This window comes from Clarias gariepinus, chromosome 18 (assembly GCF_024256425.1).
Source record: "Clarias gariepinus isolate MV-2021 ecotype Netherlands chromosome 18, CGAR_prim_01v2, whole genome shotgun sequence".
Classification (NCBI taxonomy): domain Eukaryota; kingdom Metazoa; phylum Chordata; class Actinopteri; order Siluriformes; family Clariidae; genus Clarias; species Clarias gariepinus.
The window spans coordinates 27,930,519-27,946,742 of record NC_071117.1 but is presented as its reverse complement, the minus strand read 5'-3'; the positions used below and the strand labels follow the sequence as shown (position 1 = coordinate 27,946,742).

The 16,224-nt window shown below is 36.3% G+C and overlaps 1 protein-coding gene across 2 annotated transcripts; it reads right to left on the bottom strand.

Moving 5' to 3' along the window:
• Positions 1-7,267: 7,267 nt before the first annotated feature.
• Positions 7,268-14,335, bottom strand: LOC128506281 (interferon-induced protein 44-like). Of its 2 annotated transcripts, none has more exons than XM_053476654.1 (7): positions 14,283-14,335; positions 13,890-13,923; positions 11,424-11,616; positions 10,080-10,223; positions 9,386-9,557; positions 8,933-9,033; positions 7,268-7,766 (listed from the first exon to the last, which is right to left on the bottom strand). In XM_053476654.1, exons 1-7 carry the CDS (start codon positions 14,326-14,328, stop codon positions 7,590-7,592), a joined length of 867 nt encoding a protein of 288 aa, XP_053332629.1. In that variant the 5' UTR covers positions 14,329-14,335; the 3' UTR covers positions 7,268-7,589. The 2 variants fall into 2 exon arrangements, with proteins under 2 accessions (XP_053332629.1, XP_053332630.1); XM_053476655.1 differs by having other exon boundaries at positions 14,287-14,330.
• Positions 14,336-16,224: the final 1,889 nt, after the last annotated feature.

Here is a 16,224-nt window from a genome sequence, read left to right as displayed (position 1 = left end):
GCATGCTGCACACAAAAAATAAGACACCTCTTTGATACTGAACAGGAATAAAAACCTGTTGGTAACAAACATTCAGTGACTGACATGATGATTCCTCACCTACAATACTATACAATGCATTAAGCAACATGGGAAGTGATATCAACATATCTCTGAATAAACCCCAGTGTGCAGCATGCCTCGTTCTAATACTGTAGGTTAAAATTATAAAAGCTGGCGAACAGTGTGGCAAGACCCAATAGAAATGACTCTCCCTCAGTTACTACATGGCCCTCTATAGACACCATCCAGCGATCTGTCTCTTCCACTGGGCCTGCAGTAAGAAAGTTCAGATTGGGTCAGGGTTGTTTTGGTTTCAACAGTGGTTCCTACCCTAGATTAAGTAGGTGGTCATAATGTTATGGTTGATCAGTGTATAAACTGTATCTATCCATGCATACCTAGAACAATCAACCGAGGGCTGTCAGGCAATGTTAGGGACCTTTCAACATCAGCTGCAGAGGCAGCTACCTATACAAAAATAAAATTACATTTAAAATGTAAATACATGTATTTGATAATTATCATTAGTGCCACAATAAAATTTATTAGGAACAGAGAAAAAGATGCTGCACACTTTCATCTGCTTGGAGCAAATGAGCCATCAGGATTTGTAGAACATAGGGAGCTGTAACACATGTTTTGCTTCTTATCAGAACCGATTTAACTGATTCATTGGTGGGTTTTTGCTTAAAGAATTCCATGATAATTTTACTATATTCTTCAAAAGATGCTTCTAGTCACCTGAGAACATTAATATCAGTTAAAGTTTCAAAGTGAATGCACATACTTCTTGGAATAAACAAGTAAAGCCAATGAGACTTTATATGCTCAAGGGAGTGTGCTGGCATTCTATTTATCATCCTGCATTGTAGGTAGTATGTTTCTGCCATGAGATGTTGTACTTCTGCTCTTTCAATTTCAGACAAGCCTTCACGTGAGTAAAACTCCATGACTCTCTGCTTTTTTATCTCCAACATAGTTTCTGTCTCTTCAGGTGGGATGTCTGGCTGCCACCGTGCACAGCCATAGCTGTCTGCAGGACCTGTCTTTTGCTTTGCTCCAGTACTACATTTATAACATTGCAGTCGTGCTAGTGTGTTGTTTCTGTTAAGATGTTCTACCCGAAATTTAATTTAAGTCAGAAGTGAGGAATATTCACCCCGATTATTCGATCTTTTATTATATCAGCAAAGGATTATGGAAATTGCCTGACTACACTTTCAGCAATTATAAGACACTGTGACTTCATTGGGTTGGCTATAAACTTCCCCATCTCATCAACAAGGACATGAACCATTTGCCTCCTATCTGCTGGTGAAGGCCTCTTCCCACTGGCTGTAGCAGCAGTAATTCCAGGAGGCATTTTGTAACATGGGATCACAAAAGTTGCAGGCCAGTTCTTCTTTACTGTTGGACTTGGTGAACATAAGGGAGAAGACGAGAAGCTACTGGAATTTGAACTTGGGAGAGGTAAATTGCATACTGAGGACTGAGGTGCAGAGCAAATATCTGTCCCTGGCAAAACAAAAAAATATAGTCAATTCCAACTTTTGCATACATTTACAAGCACTTGGTAATACAATTCAGACTAATACCATGCGCACTCCATGCTTTCAGAAGTTTTCTACACTGTATCGGCCGAATTAATTCCGCAACGTCCTCTTCTTTCACATACTGCAAGTCTTCTTTGGTTTCCAGTCCCTGGTTTAACACCTTTTCTACAAGCAAATTAAGTGTATCCTCTGGTAAACTTGGCAGGACAGAAGTTATCTCCTCCTTGATGCATCTGGTTATATCAGACATCATTCTAGGGAAGAAAATGAGTGGTGAAGGGCAATTACCAGCTTTCCCTAAAACAACACACATCTCTTTCTTGTAGCTCGTACCTTTAACTGTGACTTCATGTACAGCAATAGTCTTGTGTGTCTGGAAGCCCAGGTGAGCAACAGCATGTTTAATGCTTTCGCTATAGTCATCTGGATAGAAATCTGTACCTTTTTTAACAACAATATTTGGTGGAAAGATATCACCAGCACAGAGGTATGCTTGTAAAAGCTGATGTCTCTCTGCTAGTGTAGCAGTTATGTTCTTAAAGTTGTGCAGCTTGCGAACACACTGCGTAAGTGTGCTTGCTTTCAAACCTTAGTGTCCATAAGCGAATAAGAGGACCAAAGCAGAGAATTAGTTCTGGATAATGACACAAGTAATGATGTTTAGGCTTTAGTTGATTATTAGGAAAAGCTTCATGTCGACCTTGTATGTACTCCTCATTAAGGACATTCAAGTACTGTAGGTTACCTGGCTAGATGCAATGGCAGAAGCACAGATTAATTCAACAATTTGCCTCAGCTGCAACACAAGTTGCTAAATCTTTTTCTGCACTGGATTTTTTATTTGGTCTCCAATTAAAAGAGGAAGGAGCCTAAGAAAACACCAGTTCTGGACAGCATGACCACTCAGCTTTTTACTGACAGGATTAACCTCACTGGGTTTATTACCTGCATCATTGCCAATGTACTTGAACTTATTAAGTCGTCCATTTAGCTTTTTATATGTGAACAGTTTTTGGTTTGTGACAAAATCTTCAATGTATAAAGCTAGGTCACATGCAAGAACACCATCAAAAAGGTCATGGCCCAAACAGGGAGGCAGACCTGGTTTGCACACATGAAAGTGGGAGAGTTCATTAAACTTAAATTGTATTTTAATTCCCACTGATGAATCAGAACCACTTACAGCAATGTGTTCTACACTTTTGCTATCAGATTCTACAGTTTCTTTTCACCTCTTGTAAAGAGAGAGAAGACAGAAATGTTGCACGACCTATAGTACAAAATCGGCAAAAGTACTTGCACTTACTGAAGTTTTTATTAAAGCCCCCTATATTGTGTGAGCCAAGATTATCCCCGGCAAAAAAACACAATGTGGCTCGGTGTATGTGTCCATCTGGTAAAGGTATGCCAGCTACTTTTAGGTCCTTCAAGTCGGTGATAAGTGACCCAAAGACACTGATCCAAAATATTTATAATCTTGAGCTGAATTAATTATTATACAGTAGCACGTATAATGTGCTGTTGGTGTTCGGTTTGGTTGTTAGCTGTACTAATAAAATTAAACAGCATGTGCAGAAGCAATATTTGTGCTGCACTGACATGTGTGGTGAAAGTTTCTAAAATGCGTAATAATTTTCAAGAGTGTGCACCCTATTTAATTTAAACCCTAAGTATGAGAATGTTGGACAAAAAAATGGTTATGATACCTGATGATTATGGATTCCACAAAATTTCACGATTAAGATAGATGAACAGATCCTGGCAGCATGGAGTCCCCACGTCACTGACGATCCCAAAATCCTTTGCAATTTGCAGTTAATTACTGTATTTTTCTTTTTTAAACCAACCGCAATAACGTGCAACAGAACGGTTTTAAAATGCGTAAGTAATTGTTTTCAAAAATGTGTTGAGCACATCGGGCTCAGCCCATCTCTATGCCAGTGGATCTCCAAATTTCTAACTGGCAGACCACAGGCAGTAAGGATGGCACTGGACCCCTTCAGAGTTGTGTTCTAAACCCCCCCATGGTACACGTATGTGTGGGCACTGTAAACCTCACCATCATCATCAAGTTTGCTGACAACATCCGTTGTGGTGGGTCTAATCTCTGAAAATGAGATGGCCTACCTGGAGGAGATTAGAAATATGGGGATCTTGTGCCATAATAACAAAACTCCTCCTGAATGTCAGCAAGACAAAGAGCTGATAGTGGACTTCAGTACAAAACAAGAGAGGACCTGTCGAATCAACACCATGGTGAAAAGGCCTGGCAGCATCTTTACCACCTTAGATGCTTGAGAGACTTCAGACTTCCCTCTAAGGTGCTTAGGAACCTTTACTTGTGCACCATAAAGTGCATCCTGATGGGAAATATTACAACCTGTTCGGGAACAGCACCATGCAGGACAGACAAGTTCTACAGAGGGTGGTGCGATGGCTGAGCGCATCACCTGCACAAAGGTCCTGATCTGCCCTCTACAACAAGCAGTGCTGAATCAACAGCAGAAAAATCATGAGGACCTCAAACACCTCAACAATGGACTGCTCTCTCTGTTGCAGTCAGGAAAATGCTTTCACTCCCAGAAGGCCAGAACAAAGAGATTGAAAAGCTTTTTCCCACAGGCTGTACAGCCTCTCAATCAAAACACCACACATGACTAGGAGCAGATCAGTGTTTTTTCATACAGCAGTCAGTACATGGCACATTGCACATCAATGCATGTTTGCACATTTAACACTCATTTGCATATACTTTGCACACTGTTATGCTGTTATGCTCATGACTAGATGTTATTTTATTTTCATTATTTGAATAAATTCTTTTTTACTCCACTTTTTCCCAATTTTTTCTCCTTAATTTAGGTGTGTTAAATTCCTTTCCATCACTAGGGGCCTTCCACATTAATGTGCCCCTAATTAGCATTTTCAAATATTATCTTTCATGCAGTGTGTCATGTAGCTGTACATGAAGAAAAACTATCTGCACTATCTGTGACGCTGACAGTGCACGATAAATGAAGTTTTTGTCTATAAAAAAAAGAGTCGGCTCAAATTCGAGTCCTTAGCAAATCTAATTTTTCTCTGTTACGGATCCACGTCACTCCGTAACATATTTGCATAATGTCCGCCCACATTCTATGTCGCGAACAATTTGCCCGCCATCTTACAATTAACGTTACCACACCCTTGTAAATGTAATCGAGCATTCATGCCTGGTTCGCTTAAACACTTTGTAATATAAAAAAAACAATAAAAACGAGAGTACACGAAATCTTTTTTAACTGTTTATTCTTCACCATTTACCAAAACTGAACTTAACAATCGCGAAGTGAGCATGCCACTTCCCCTTCTACAGCAAGCCCCGAGGGGAAAAATGCATCACACACTCGCAAAGTGCCCATACCTCTTGCCCTTCTACGGCAAGCCCCAAGGGGGAAAATGCATCTCACACACACACATATGCACATCACGAGCGCCCATGCATTTAACATTAACATATGACACTTACCACTGAGAAACGCCCCGCTCCAGTCGTGATAGCGAAACAGTTTCTTGTCGATGTGCCACTTCAACCGTTTCATCATCAGACTCCGGTTCAAATTGATACAGTAAAACCGACGCAATCTTTTTAACTGTATCACTAATATTCGGAGGCCTCCGGCTGCGAGAGGTTACAGCATCACACAGTAATCGAAGTTGTGATCTCCGGGTGATAGGGCGAGCACTTTACCACTGCGCCACTCTACTTGTTTTATTGGTATATACTTATTTCATTTATTTTTTTTAATACTCAATTTTCTTTTTTATTTTTAGGTCATGGGCAGTTGTAAAAACATTTCACTGTACACTATGTATGACTGTGTATGTGACAAATAAAATGTTTGCCAAACAATGTTACTGGGCATTAATACTATACACCACTGTGGTTATGTAACTTAATACTATGTAGAAATGTACACACTCAACTTAACCCAGAATGCTTAGGGCATTAGGCGGGGTACACCTTGGACAGGGTGCCAATCCATCCCAGGGTATACAAACACATACACACACTCATTCACTTACTACAGGAAATTTGGGAATGCCAATTAGCCTAACCTAGATGTTTCTTGGACTGTGGGAGTAAACCGGAGTACCCGGAGGAAACCCACCAAGAATTTAGAGAGCATGCAAACTCCATGCACACAGAGACGGGAATCAAGCCTGGTTGAGAATCGAAGGTGCAAGGCAACAGTTTTAACCACTACACTTGTGGGGTACAAGTAAAATGTATCCACTAATAAAAATGCTTAAGTAAAATACAGATACATTAAATATGTAAAAAAAAAAAAAAAGAGTTTAGTAATTAAGTTAATATATTTTGTTATTTTCTACCTCTGTTTTACAAAAAAGCACATATTACTAATTATTTAGGTACTGTACTAGGATACTAACATTGACTATACACAGTATAAAATTAATATGTTCCATGTCCTTGCCATTCTCTTAATTATTTTCACTTTCATCTCCATTGTTATTACATGGTACTTCTTAGCAATACCAGCTTCATCACCTTATGGGGCTTGTACTGCATTTGCGGAGGATACATGCTGCAGGACCTTTACAATATATGACAGACGTGATTTAACTTCTGCAATTGGACATGTACGAACACATGCTTATACTGTATCTTCAAATATTTCTAACTTGTTCATATGTAAGAAATTTACTGGAATTCAAAGAGGAGGTATTAACTTAACTGTATATTTAGTGTTTATTTCTATGGATTAACACCAAACAAACTGATGTTTTTTTATTTTAATTATTTGAATGATTATTGCATTGTTAATAATAACTGATTATGCCATGTAGACATAAGATTTTAAGAAAAAGGTGCCAGATATATCAGACATGCCATAGCACACCTTAAATGTCCACATTGTGTTTGTCATACTGTTGGGAAAGAGGATAATGATGTAAAACTTTGTCTTTACACTTTCTTAAAGCCAACAATTTGGAAAGGCACATTTAAGAACCTGAGGTTCCCTAATTGTCCATAGTGTGTAAGTGAGTGAGTGAGTGAGTGAGTGAGCACTGTAGAGAATGTGTGATTGAATAATCTGGTAGAATACATTGAGAAAGATGGAAGCACAACATAACCTGTGAATTGTAAGGATGTAATACATTGAAGTAATAGTTACATTTTGCTAAATCACACTGTTTATTTGAATGTTTGATTGCTGAATGCTGATTTTCTGTGGAGGATAATGATGAAGTGAAAGACTATGCTTTGCTAAAAGGTGAAGTGAAAATGGCAACTGCACATGATCACCGTTCCCACAATTGGTTTAGCCCTTTTCCCAGACCACAGAAAAAATTACAAGACAAAGACAAAAGAAGCAATCATTTGCCCCCAACCTGCAGTTTAACACAATCACTTAATAAATGTTCATTATAAAATTAACTTGTGTACATTAGTGGCATTTTCTCCTCTAAACAAAACTTTGGCTTGGTAAAGCAAGAATAAAAAAAAAAAAGTTACAAAGCTACTTGTTTAGCTCTTGATTTTGACCTTTGATTTAATCGCGACCTTGTATTAAGTTGCACAGGTTAGTTTCATGCTTTGGCCAGTAGAGTGCTATAATGAAACGTATCAAATATTCAATTAGACGGAAATCTCAAGAACTGGGCATGATATACTGTATTAATAACCGAAAATCTGCATAACTCAAATCACAGTGTGACATTATCATTGATTTCCTGCAGCACCATGACAGGTCAAGTAAAAAGCATCATTTTCCAACGCAGCCATATTGTGGATTGATGCCATATTTCTCATTTAAACCAAATCTGCAGTCATTAATGTAATATTTAAAAACAGCTTATGGGGCATTATATTAGTGATATACTATTCATTGGAAATTTTATGTACTGTAGTACTTGTGCACATTTTTTAAACATATTTAAAACTTTTACTGATTATTTTACTGACTCTATACTTTAGTTTTTCTGTTACTACTCTTCTTCTTCCAACACACGATCCACATAATCATTGGCGAAGTTTAGAATGTCTCTTAATGCTGCGAGGATGAGCATTTCAACATCAGCATCTTGGGTGATCTCTTCATCGTAGTTCTTCACCGGGTAGATGGCATTTTTTGAGATGCCTGTGTTAATGCTGCACTCTTGAATCTGAAGAAAAAAAATCAGAATGCAAAAGATGGAGAAATATGCAGCAACTCTTTAATTAACTCTTTATTTCACATGTTGCATTTATTTGTTCAAAACATTTTTTTTTTATTAAAACACATTTTTTTTCTTTTCAGATTAAAATGAAGACAGAGATTTTTTCAGCTGTATTTATTCAGTGCAACTTTTAACATCCAAATAAATGACATATCATTAACATATCAGGAAAAAAAAACAGAATTACTGATTTGGAAATGTCTCACCCACCCTTGACTAAAGCAAGTGAAAGTAATCACGATTCACCTCGAGTTTTGGTGATGTAATTACGTTTCCATCTTTCTGTGCGTTGGTCCTCGCAGACCTTGCAGAACGTCGAGCGGTCACACATGGTGGCTCACAGTGTCTAACACCGCTTCTGACCACGCTTCTCACAAAGGCGAGATAGGGGTATAACAGGGGGGGGGGGGGGGGGTTATCGGGGCGGGGCTCGTAGGACGACTTTCAAACACACAAAAACAGAATCACTTCTGTCTGGCTCACGGATTACATAAATTGTCTGAATAACGGATTACATTTTTGAAAATCTAACTAAATAACTGAGTACTTCAATGGCAAGACCTAACGGGTTAGATTACTCGCTACATCAAAAAAATAATCCAAGTACTTTACTCTTACTTTGTAATGTACTGTATTACACCCGACACTGGCCATTGAGAAGGTCATTATCTTTACCTCATTACAAACCTGAGTTTATAATTTATTTTTAGGAGAGGATGGTGCTTTTCCAAATCAATTATTTTGTTTTTGATTATGTTTATTATTTCGCATGTTTTATCTTGGTTGTTTTAATTGGAAGTTAAAAGTAGCACTGGGTAAACACAACAGGATCAAACAAAAAAAACATATGTCTGGTCCCATTTCAGGCTGCAAAGAAACAAAAATGTATGTGTGTGTGTGTGTGTGTATATATAAATTATAAACTGAAATTTGCATGCATGTAAACATATAAACATGAAATACAAAACATTTATGTTGCACACAATAGTTATAAAATAAAAAAGTGACAACTTTGACTAATTGACTTTTTGACTATCTAAAAAGTCCTTTTTACACACACACACACACACACACACACACACACACACACACACACACACACACACATTTACCTTATCTTTGATCTTCTTGCTGGTGTAGATTTTCTTTATATCCTGATTAACCAGCTCACATGCTTTATCGACTTTAGTCATGACAATGACTTGAGGAATTCCTGAGAAAGGAAAAGTTTTATTCTCTATTCTTAAGAAAGTTTATTTATTTCCTGCTCTAGCTAAAGTCTAAAATAAAATGTATGCATATCAGTTAAAGTGTGTAGAATAGTATACAGTAAGACTCTGGGGTAATAAGTGTAACTTTGCATTCTATTTCTGATTATTGTCCTGTTACATCTTATTCCATAGTGTTTTATTTATTACTTAACCATATATCGGATCTAAGAAACATTAATATTCTACATTTTCTAACTAAAAAGTTTAAATGTTATTTCTACATATTAATGAATAATAAGCTCAATGTGAAATTACAACAGAAATAAAACAACTGTAATAAATAGTTTAGCTTACTCAGTTCACTTGCTTTCTCTCTCACGAAATACATTTTGTTGAAGACACTCTTGTCCATTCTTGAGACAGACTCTGCAGGCAGAATGGTGACCAGACAGTGAGCCTTATTACACAATGTTGGGTTCTTTTGGTATTCTGGTTTCTCAGGAGATATGGGAGAATCAGTATTAAACTACAAAGGAAAAAATATATAATCATGAGTTATGTATACATAACATTTTGCATGTTGGATTAGTTTAAACAAGTAAAAAAAAAAAAGAAAAATTAATTGTAGTGTGTGTTTTCAGTAGGCAAATACAACCTCAGATAAAAAAACAATATATAACTTGCTTTTACTGTGTAATAATTTAGTTTTTGCCAAGAAGTGTAGGCTATATACGTATTATAAGTGCATCATTTCATATTCTTTCTTTCTTACCTATTGGCATTTTTTTTTTTTTTGCAGAGTCAAAGGTAAAAAGAACAGAGTTTTAAGAATAAAATCACAATTCATAGACAAACCTTATCTGTGTTTTTTCAGTGCCCTTATTATTTTAAACTAAATAAAATGATCTAACTACAGTATAAGGCATTTTTTTTAGAATTCTGGGATTTAAATAAATTTTGTTCCTGAGTCAGATCAAAATGTGATATAGTCTAACAGTTTACATTTAAAAGAATATTGTGCATTAACAAATAGCCAGAATGTACCTACACAGTACTTATCTGGAATGTGACCTTTGATTGCATTTATGATGTCTTCAGGCTTTATCCCTCCAGGATTTTGAAACCCCATGCTGTCAACAATTTCGAAAGGGTAATGCTCATCTCTGCCTCTCTTTATCTTGTGTATTTTCATCTAAATTAAATTTAAACATACTGTTGAGGTTTACATAAAATTATGAAAAAATGTTAGAAAAAAAATTTTTTTTCTATAGAATAACGATTGTATAGCAAACAGCACACATACATAGATTATAAATTAAATGTTGCTGAAAAGCCTGAAATGTTTTTTTTTTACCTTCCTATTTTCTTGATGCAATAATGAACAAGGAGGACCAACTTAAAACTCTTCAGCGGAAGCTTAAATACTTAGATACAGTAAATGGTTAAATATACTTGAACAAAATTGAGTATTTTAACAGGACAGTACCCCAAAAAACACACTATAGTTCATTATGGAATGGATAAAGCCATTGAATTTTAAGCTTTGGTGCCAACTCTATTAAAAATTTTTTGGACTGTGCTTAAAAGTCAGGTTTGTGCCAATAAAGTAACAACTTTGTTTATTAAAACAATTTTATAATAATAAAAAAACAAGAGTGCTTGGAAAAGAACTTGCTAATACCCCTATCTCCCCTATGCAGTTACAGTACATTGACAATGAGATGGAGTGTTAGGCACCACAAGCCACCGCGAGTGACTGCCCGATGGTCTGCAAAGTTCCTCAGGGTTTACGACATTGTTGAACATGTTTAATTGTTCGTGCAGAAAGATTCAAAACACAGTCGCTATGCAAAAACTTGCTGTGAATTACAATTATTTGCACTTATGGCTGCCACATGAAACTGGATATAAATATTTTCTTGATTTTGGTACGATAGTATATCCTTGTCAAAATGTTAAAGTAAATTACCTGGAGAAACCTTTTTTTTTGTTTTTTTTACATTTCAGCTATATCCAACACGATTAATGTTAGGAAGAGAGGACATTAAAAAATGTTCCTGGTCTACATCAAGTCCTGAATGTATAAACAAAACCCTAACTGTCACTTCTGCTTTCAATAACTGGCTGTAAGATCTGTACGAGTGTGTGTGGCTACAGCATGATTCGTCAACACTGTGCCCTAGAAACCAAATCCTATCAGCCTGAAGCACTACACATAAAATAATACATTCTCACACAGTAATTTCAGGAGATTTGCACTGCCACAACTAGGAATTTGTATTTTTGCTTTTCAGTGTCTCTGAAAAATAAAACTGTAAAACTTACATAGTTGTTATTATTTAACTTAGTACCTTGCGTATGTCTTTGTACCCTGTATTGGGTTCTTACTTACTTCTTTTGTAAAGCTTGTTCCTGTAAATGTGGAGTTTTCCAGAGCACTCATGGCATTACGGCCTAAGAGAACCCTCTGCACTGAGTTGATGAAGGAGGATTTTCCAGCTCCAGTCGGTCCATACAGCACAATTCTGACAACCTCAGTGCTGGGCTTGAATTCTTTCACTTCATGCAGTATTTCATCATTTTCACTGTGAATCAGCATTTTTTTTCTTTATTTATTTGTATGAACATTTTAAATGAAATAGCATTTAACAATACAAAACTGTGTTGTAGTATGTAGTTGTAGTATCTTGACCACCATTTACTTTATACATTATGAATAAGTATAAGATTAATACTAATCAATAACATTTAAGCCTTTGACATTTGCTGATGTTAAAGAATGTACAGTGGTGTGAAAAACTATTTGCCCCCTTCCTGATTTCTTATTCTTTTGCATGTTTGTCACACAAAATGTTTCTGATCATCAAACACATTTAACTATTAGTCAAAGATAACACAAGTAAACACAAAATGCAGTTTTTAAATGATGGTTTTTATTATTTAGGGAAAAAAAATCCAAACCTACATGGCCCTGTGTGAAAAAGTAATTGCCCCCAGAACCTAATAACTGGTTGGGCCACCCTTAGCAGCAATAACTACAATTAAGTGTTTGCGATAACTTGCAACGAGTCTTTTACAGCGCTCTGGAGGAATTTTGGCCCACTCATCCTTGCAGAATTGTTGTAATTCAGCTTTATTTGAGGGTTTTCTAGCATGAACTGCCTTTTTAAGGTCATGCCACAACATCTCAATAGGATTCAGGTCAGGACTTTGACTAGGCCACTCCAAAGTCTTCATTTTGTTTGTCTTCAGCCATTCAGAAGCGGATTTGCTGGTGTGTTTTGGGTCATTGTCCTGCTGCAGCACCCAAGATCGTTTCAGCTTGAGTTGACGAACAGATGGCCGGACATTCTCCTTTAGGATTTTTTGGTAGACAGTAGAATTCATGGTTCCATCTATCACAGCAAGCCTTCCAGGTCCTGAAGCAGCAAAACAACCCCAGACCATCACACTGACACCACCATATTTTACTGTTGGTATGATGTTCTTTTTCTGAAATGCTGTGTTACTTTTACGCCAGATGTAACGGGATACGCACCTTTCAAAGAGTTCAACTTTTGTCTCGTCGGTCCACAAGGTATTTTCCCAAAAGTCTTGCCAATCATTGAGATGTTTTTTAGCAAAATGGAGACGAGCCTTAATGTTCTTTTTTGCTTAAAAGTGGTTTGCGCCTTGGAAATCTGCCATGCAGGCCGTTTTTGCCCAGTCTCTTTCTTATGGTGGAGTCGTGAACACTGACCTTAATTGAGGCAAGTGAGGCCTGCAGTTCTTTAGATGTTGACCTGGGGTCTTTTGTGGCCTCTCGGATGAGTTGTCTCTGCGCTCTTGGGGTAATTTTGGTCGGCCGGCCACTCCTGGGAAGGTTCACCACTGTTCCATGTTTTTGCCATTTGTGGATAATGGCTCTCACTGTGGTTCGCTGGAGTCCCAAAGCTTTAGAAATGGCTTTATAACCTTTACCAGACTGATAGATCTCAATTACTTTTGTTCTCATTTGTTCCTGAATTTCTTTGGATCTTGGCATGATGTCTAGCTTTTGAGGTGCTTTAGGTCTACTTCTCTGTGTCAGGTAGCTCCTATTTAAGTGATTTCTTGATTGAAACAAGTGTGGCAGTAATCAGGCCTGGGGGTGACTACAGAAATTGAACTCAGGTATGATAAACCACAGTTAAGTTATTTTTTAACAAGGGGGGCAATCACTTTTTCACACAGGGCCATGTAGGTTTGGATTTTTTTTTCTCCCTAAATAATAAAAACCATCATTTAAAAACTGCATTTTGTGTTCAATTATGTTATCTTTGACTAATAGTTAATGTTTTTTGATGAGCAGAAACATTTAAGTGTGACAAACATGCAAAAGAATAAGAAATCAGGAAGGGGGCAAATAGTTTTTCACACCACTGTATTGCTGATAATTGCATTGTTTTAAAATTGATTACAGAACAACAACCAATTATATATATATATTTGTTTGCTTGTTTGTTTGTTTGTTTTTTGTTTATAGTCATATTGAATGTAAACAAATTATTTCCACTTGTTTTATATCAGCTCTGAACAGGTTTCATTTTAATTTATGAATGGAAACATTACAAATACATTTTCCACTTATAACATTATTCAAATTAACTGTATGTAATTTAACAATTGATAATAATTTAATAATATAATATATTAATATTACCGCAAACATGACAATTTATTTAAAATAAAAGAAAAATGAGTAGTGCAATTTTCATACATCTGACCTAAAGTGAGCTAGTAAATATTTGCTGAATGAAACATAAATTATGCATTGCATTTAACATAATATTCGACCAAGTGTTTACATTTTGACAAACTAAAAAAGACAGATACTTACCCCCAAAGTACAGGTCTCCAGGCTCTCTTAAGTTCTTAAATACATGCACATAAATAAATATATATTATTGTACTACTAATAACATGATTTAAAAAAAAATCACAATCCTTCCTTTTTTTGAGGGTTAAATATTATTTAATGTTGACTCCAAGCAAAATTGCCCATTTTGCATAATTATACCATTTCAGTGAGAGTATACCTATTAGAGAAAAATTACATGCTATGCTTTTTAAATTTTGGGATATCTGAAATACTGACGTTTTGGGACTGGGACTTTAACTTAAGGGAAAAAGGATAGAAAAAAATCCTTAATTGTAATTTTCGGTGTGCAGTTTTGTCTGTTTTTTTTTTTTTTTGAGAGAGAAAAGACATAACATAATAAATAAATCTCACCTACTGGGACTTGCCGGGGTGGCTGAGCAGGCTGATTATTTCCCATTTCTGTGCACCTTTTATGTAACATATTGTGAACATACAAAATAATTCAGTAAAAAAAAATAAATAAAATAATGCAAGTCTCTAATTTGTCTATAAATTAAATTATAAATTTGTCTCTATTTGTCTGTAAATTGTCTATAGACAATTTTTGGAGAAAAAAAATCAATTACCTTGGACTGTTGCACTGGTCTATAGATTTGTATGTAGCTGCCGGCAGGGGCATTGGGGTTTTAAAGTTTGCATAAGACACACCCTCATTCGGTTAATGGTTTTACTTTAAGCATCATGTTTATTATGTATTCAGACATGTTCTCGTGTGTTCTTATCTTGTGCGCTTATTGAGCCTTGTTTTCTCAAAAAGGGCCCTTTGCCAGCATTAAAAGAATTTATTTTAAGATTAAATGAAACACATCTACAGTAGCATTTAAACTCACAAAAAACTCTGAAATTCTATTTATAAATGCCCTTCATGATGGTGATATCACAGATTTATCCTTTTATTCTGTATGGGACTTTCCAAGATTAAATTTTTTCATTGCATTAATGTTATTATATTAAATTCTTAATTTTTTTTTTCAGCAGGATGTCATACCCACAACTGAATTATTTTTCCCTGATTAGTGATCATCTTTTGTTTCGTTAAATTGTAATCGCAACATGTTTAGTTTATTACAATTCATTACTATATCACAGTCATGACCTAGTCTTTCATTTTAAACTGCTACATATCTGTTCAGAAGTGAACAACTAAATTAAATGTCTACAATGTTCCTGTTTTAATGCTTTGCACTTTCATCTGGTTTCACCTCAACAAGGCGAACAGAAAGTATTATTTAAAACATGATGCAGTAGAAGCATTTCTGCCTGTGTGGGTACTAAAGGAGCTGATCTTGTAAACCAAAAAAACCAATTGATAGTGGAGCTTCCCTAAAAATGGTAGGGGAGGTAGACGTTATAACCTGGTGTGTCAGTTTGGCATTCAGTCAAATATCAATAGCAGCGTAACAGCTAAGGCTTTGTGTTTTTTAGACAGTTAACAGTTCCTGTTCCCTCCTGTTCCCTGTTGTTCCTCGTTTAGCATACATATTCTTTTTTATATTTATCACTTACATATAATTATTTTTTTTTGTTAGTTTTACTTTGTTTTGATGAGATAATACTGTTTCAAACAGAACTTCATGTAGAGAAAAGCACTGTAAACTTTTTTTTTCTAATGAAAAAATTTTGCTTGCTGCATACAAGGCACTTCAATAACAGCCACAAATGCTTACACGTCTACAATGCAGCAGTTGCATAACTTTTACCCACAGCTCTGGTTATTTAGCATATTAGTCAATAAGCATAACCAACATTATTGCATTTTAAGAATCTTTCTTAAAAATTTTGGAATGCAGGTCGTGTTGGTTTTTCTTGAGATTTACTTATAGATTACAGCCCATATTATACAGTTTTGTTCTTTATGACCTAGAAAATATATAAATGTGTGAACCAAATCTAAAATCTGCTTATGTGTGTGGTTGTGCCACCTGTTGTTCAGGTAGCAGACACATAGGAGATGGTGTTACATGCATGTGTGTATGGCATGTAGGCATGTATGCTTGTGGCGGCATGCACGCGCTCTCTCTCTCTCTCGCTTTTCCTCTCTCGCAGGTGGCCCCGCCCTGATTGGACGTGCTGTGACGTGCGCCAGGATTGGCCGTCCTTGGATCTGCGCGTCGCCTTAAGGTGGAGGACGAGAACGGGAAAGGAGCGCGCGGTTATGTTGGTCTCATGTGAGAGACATTTGCTTGTGTATTTTTTTTCCAAACTTAAACTGTTGGGTCGTGCCAGTGTTGTGATCGCCCGGTTCAAATCTGACACAGAGGCATTTGACATGATTCGACAAGTTTATGGTGAT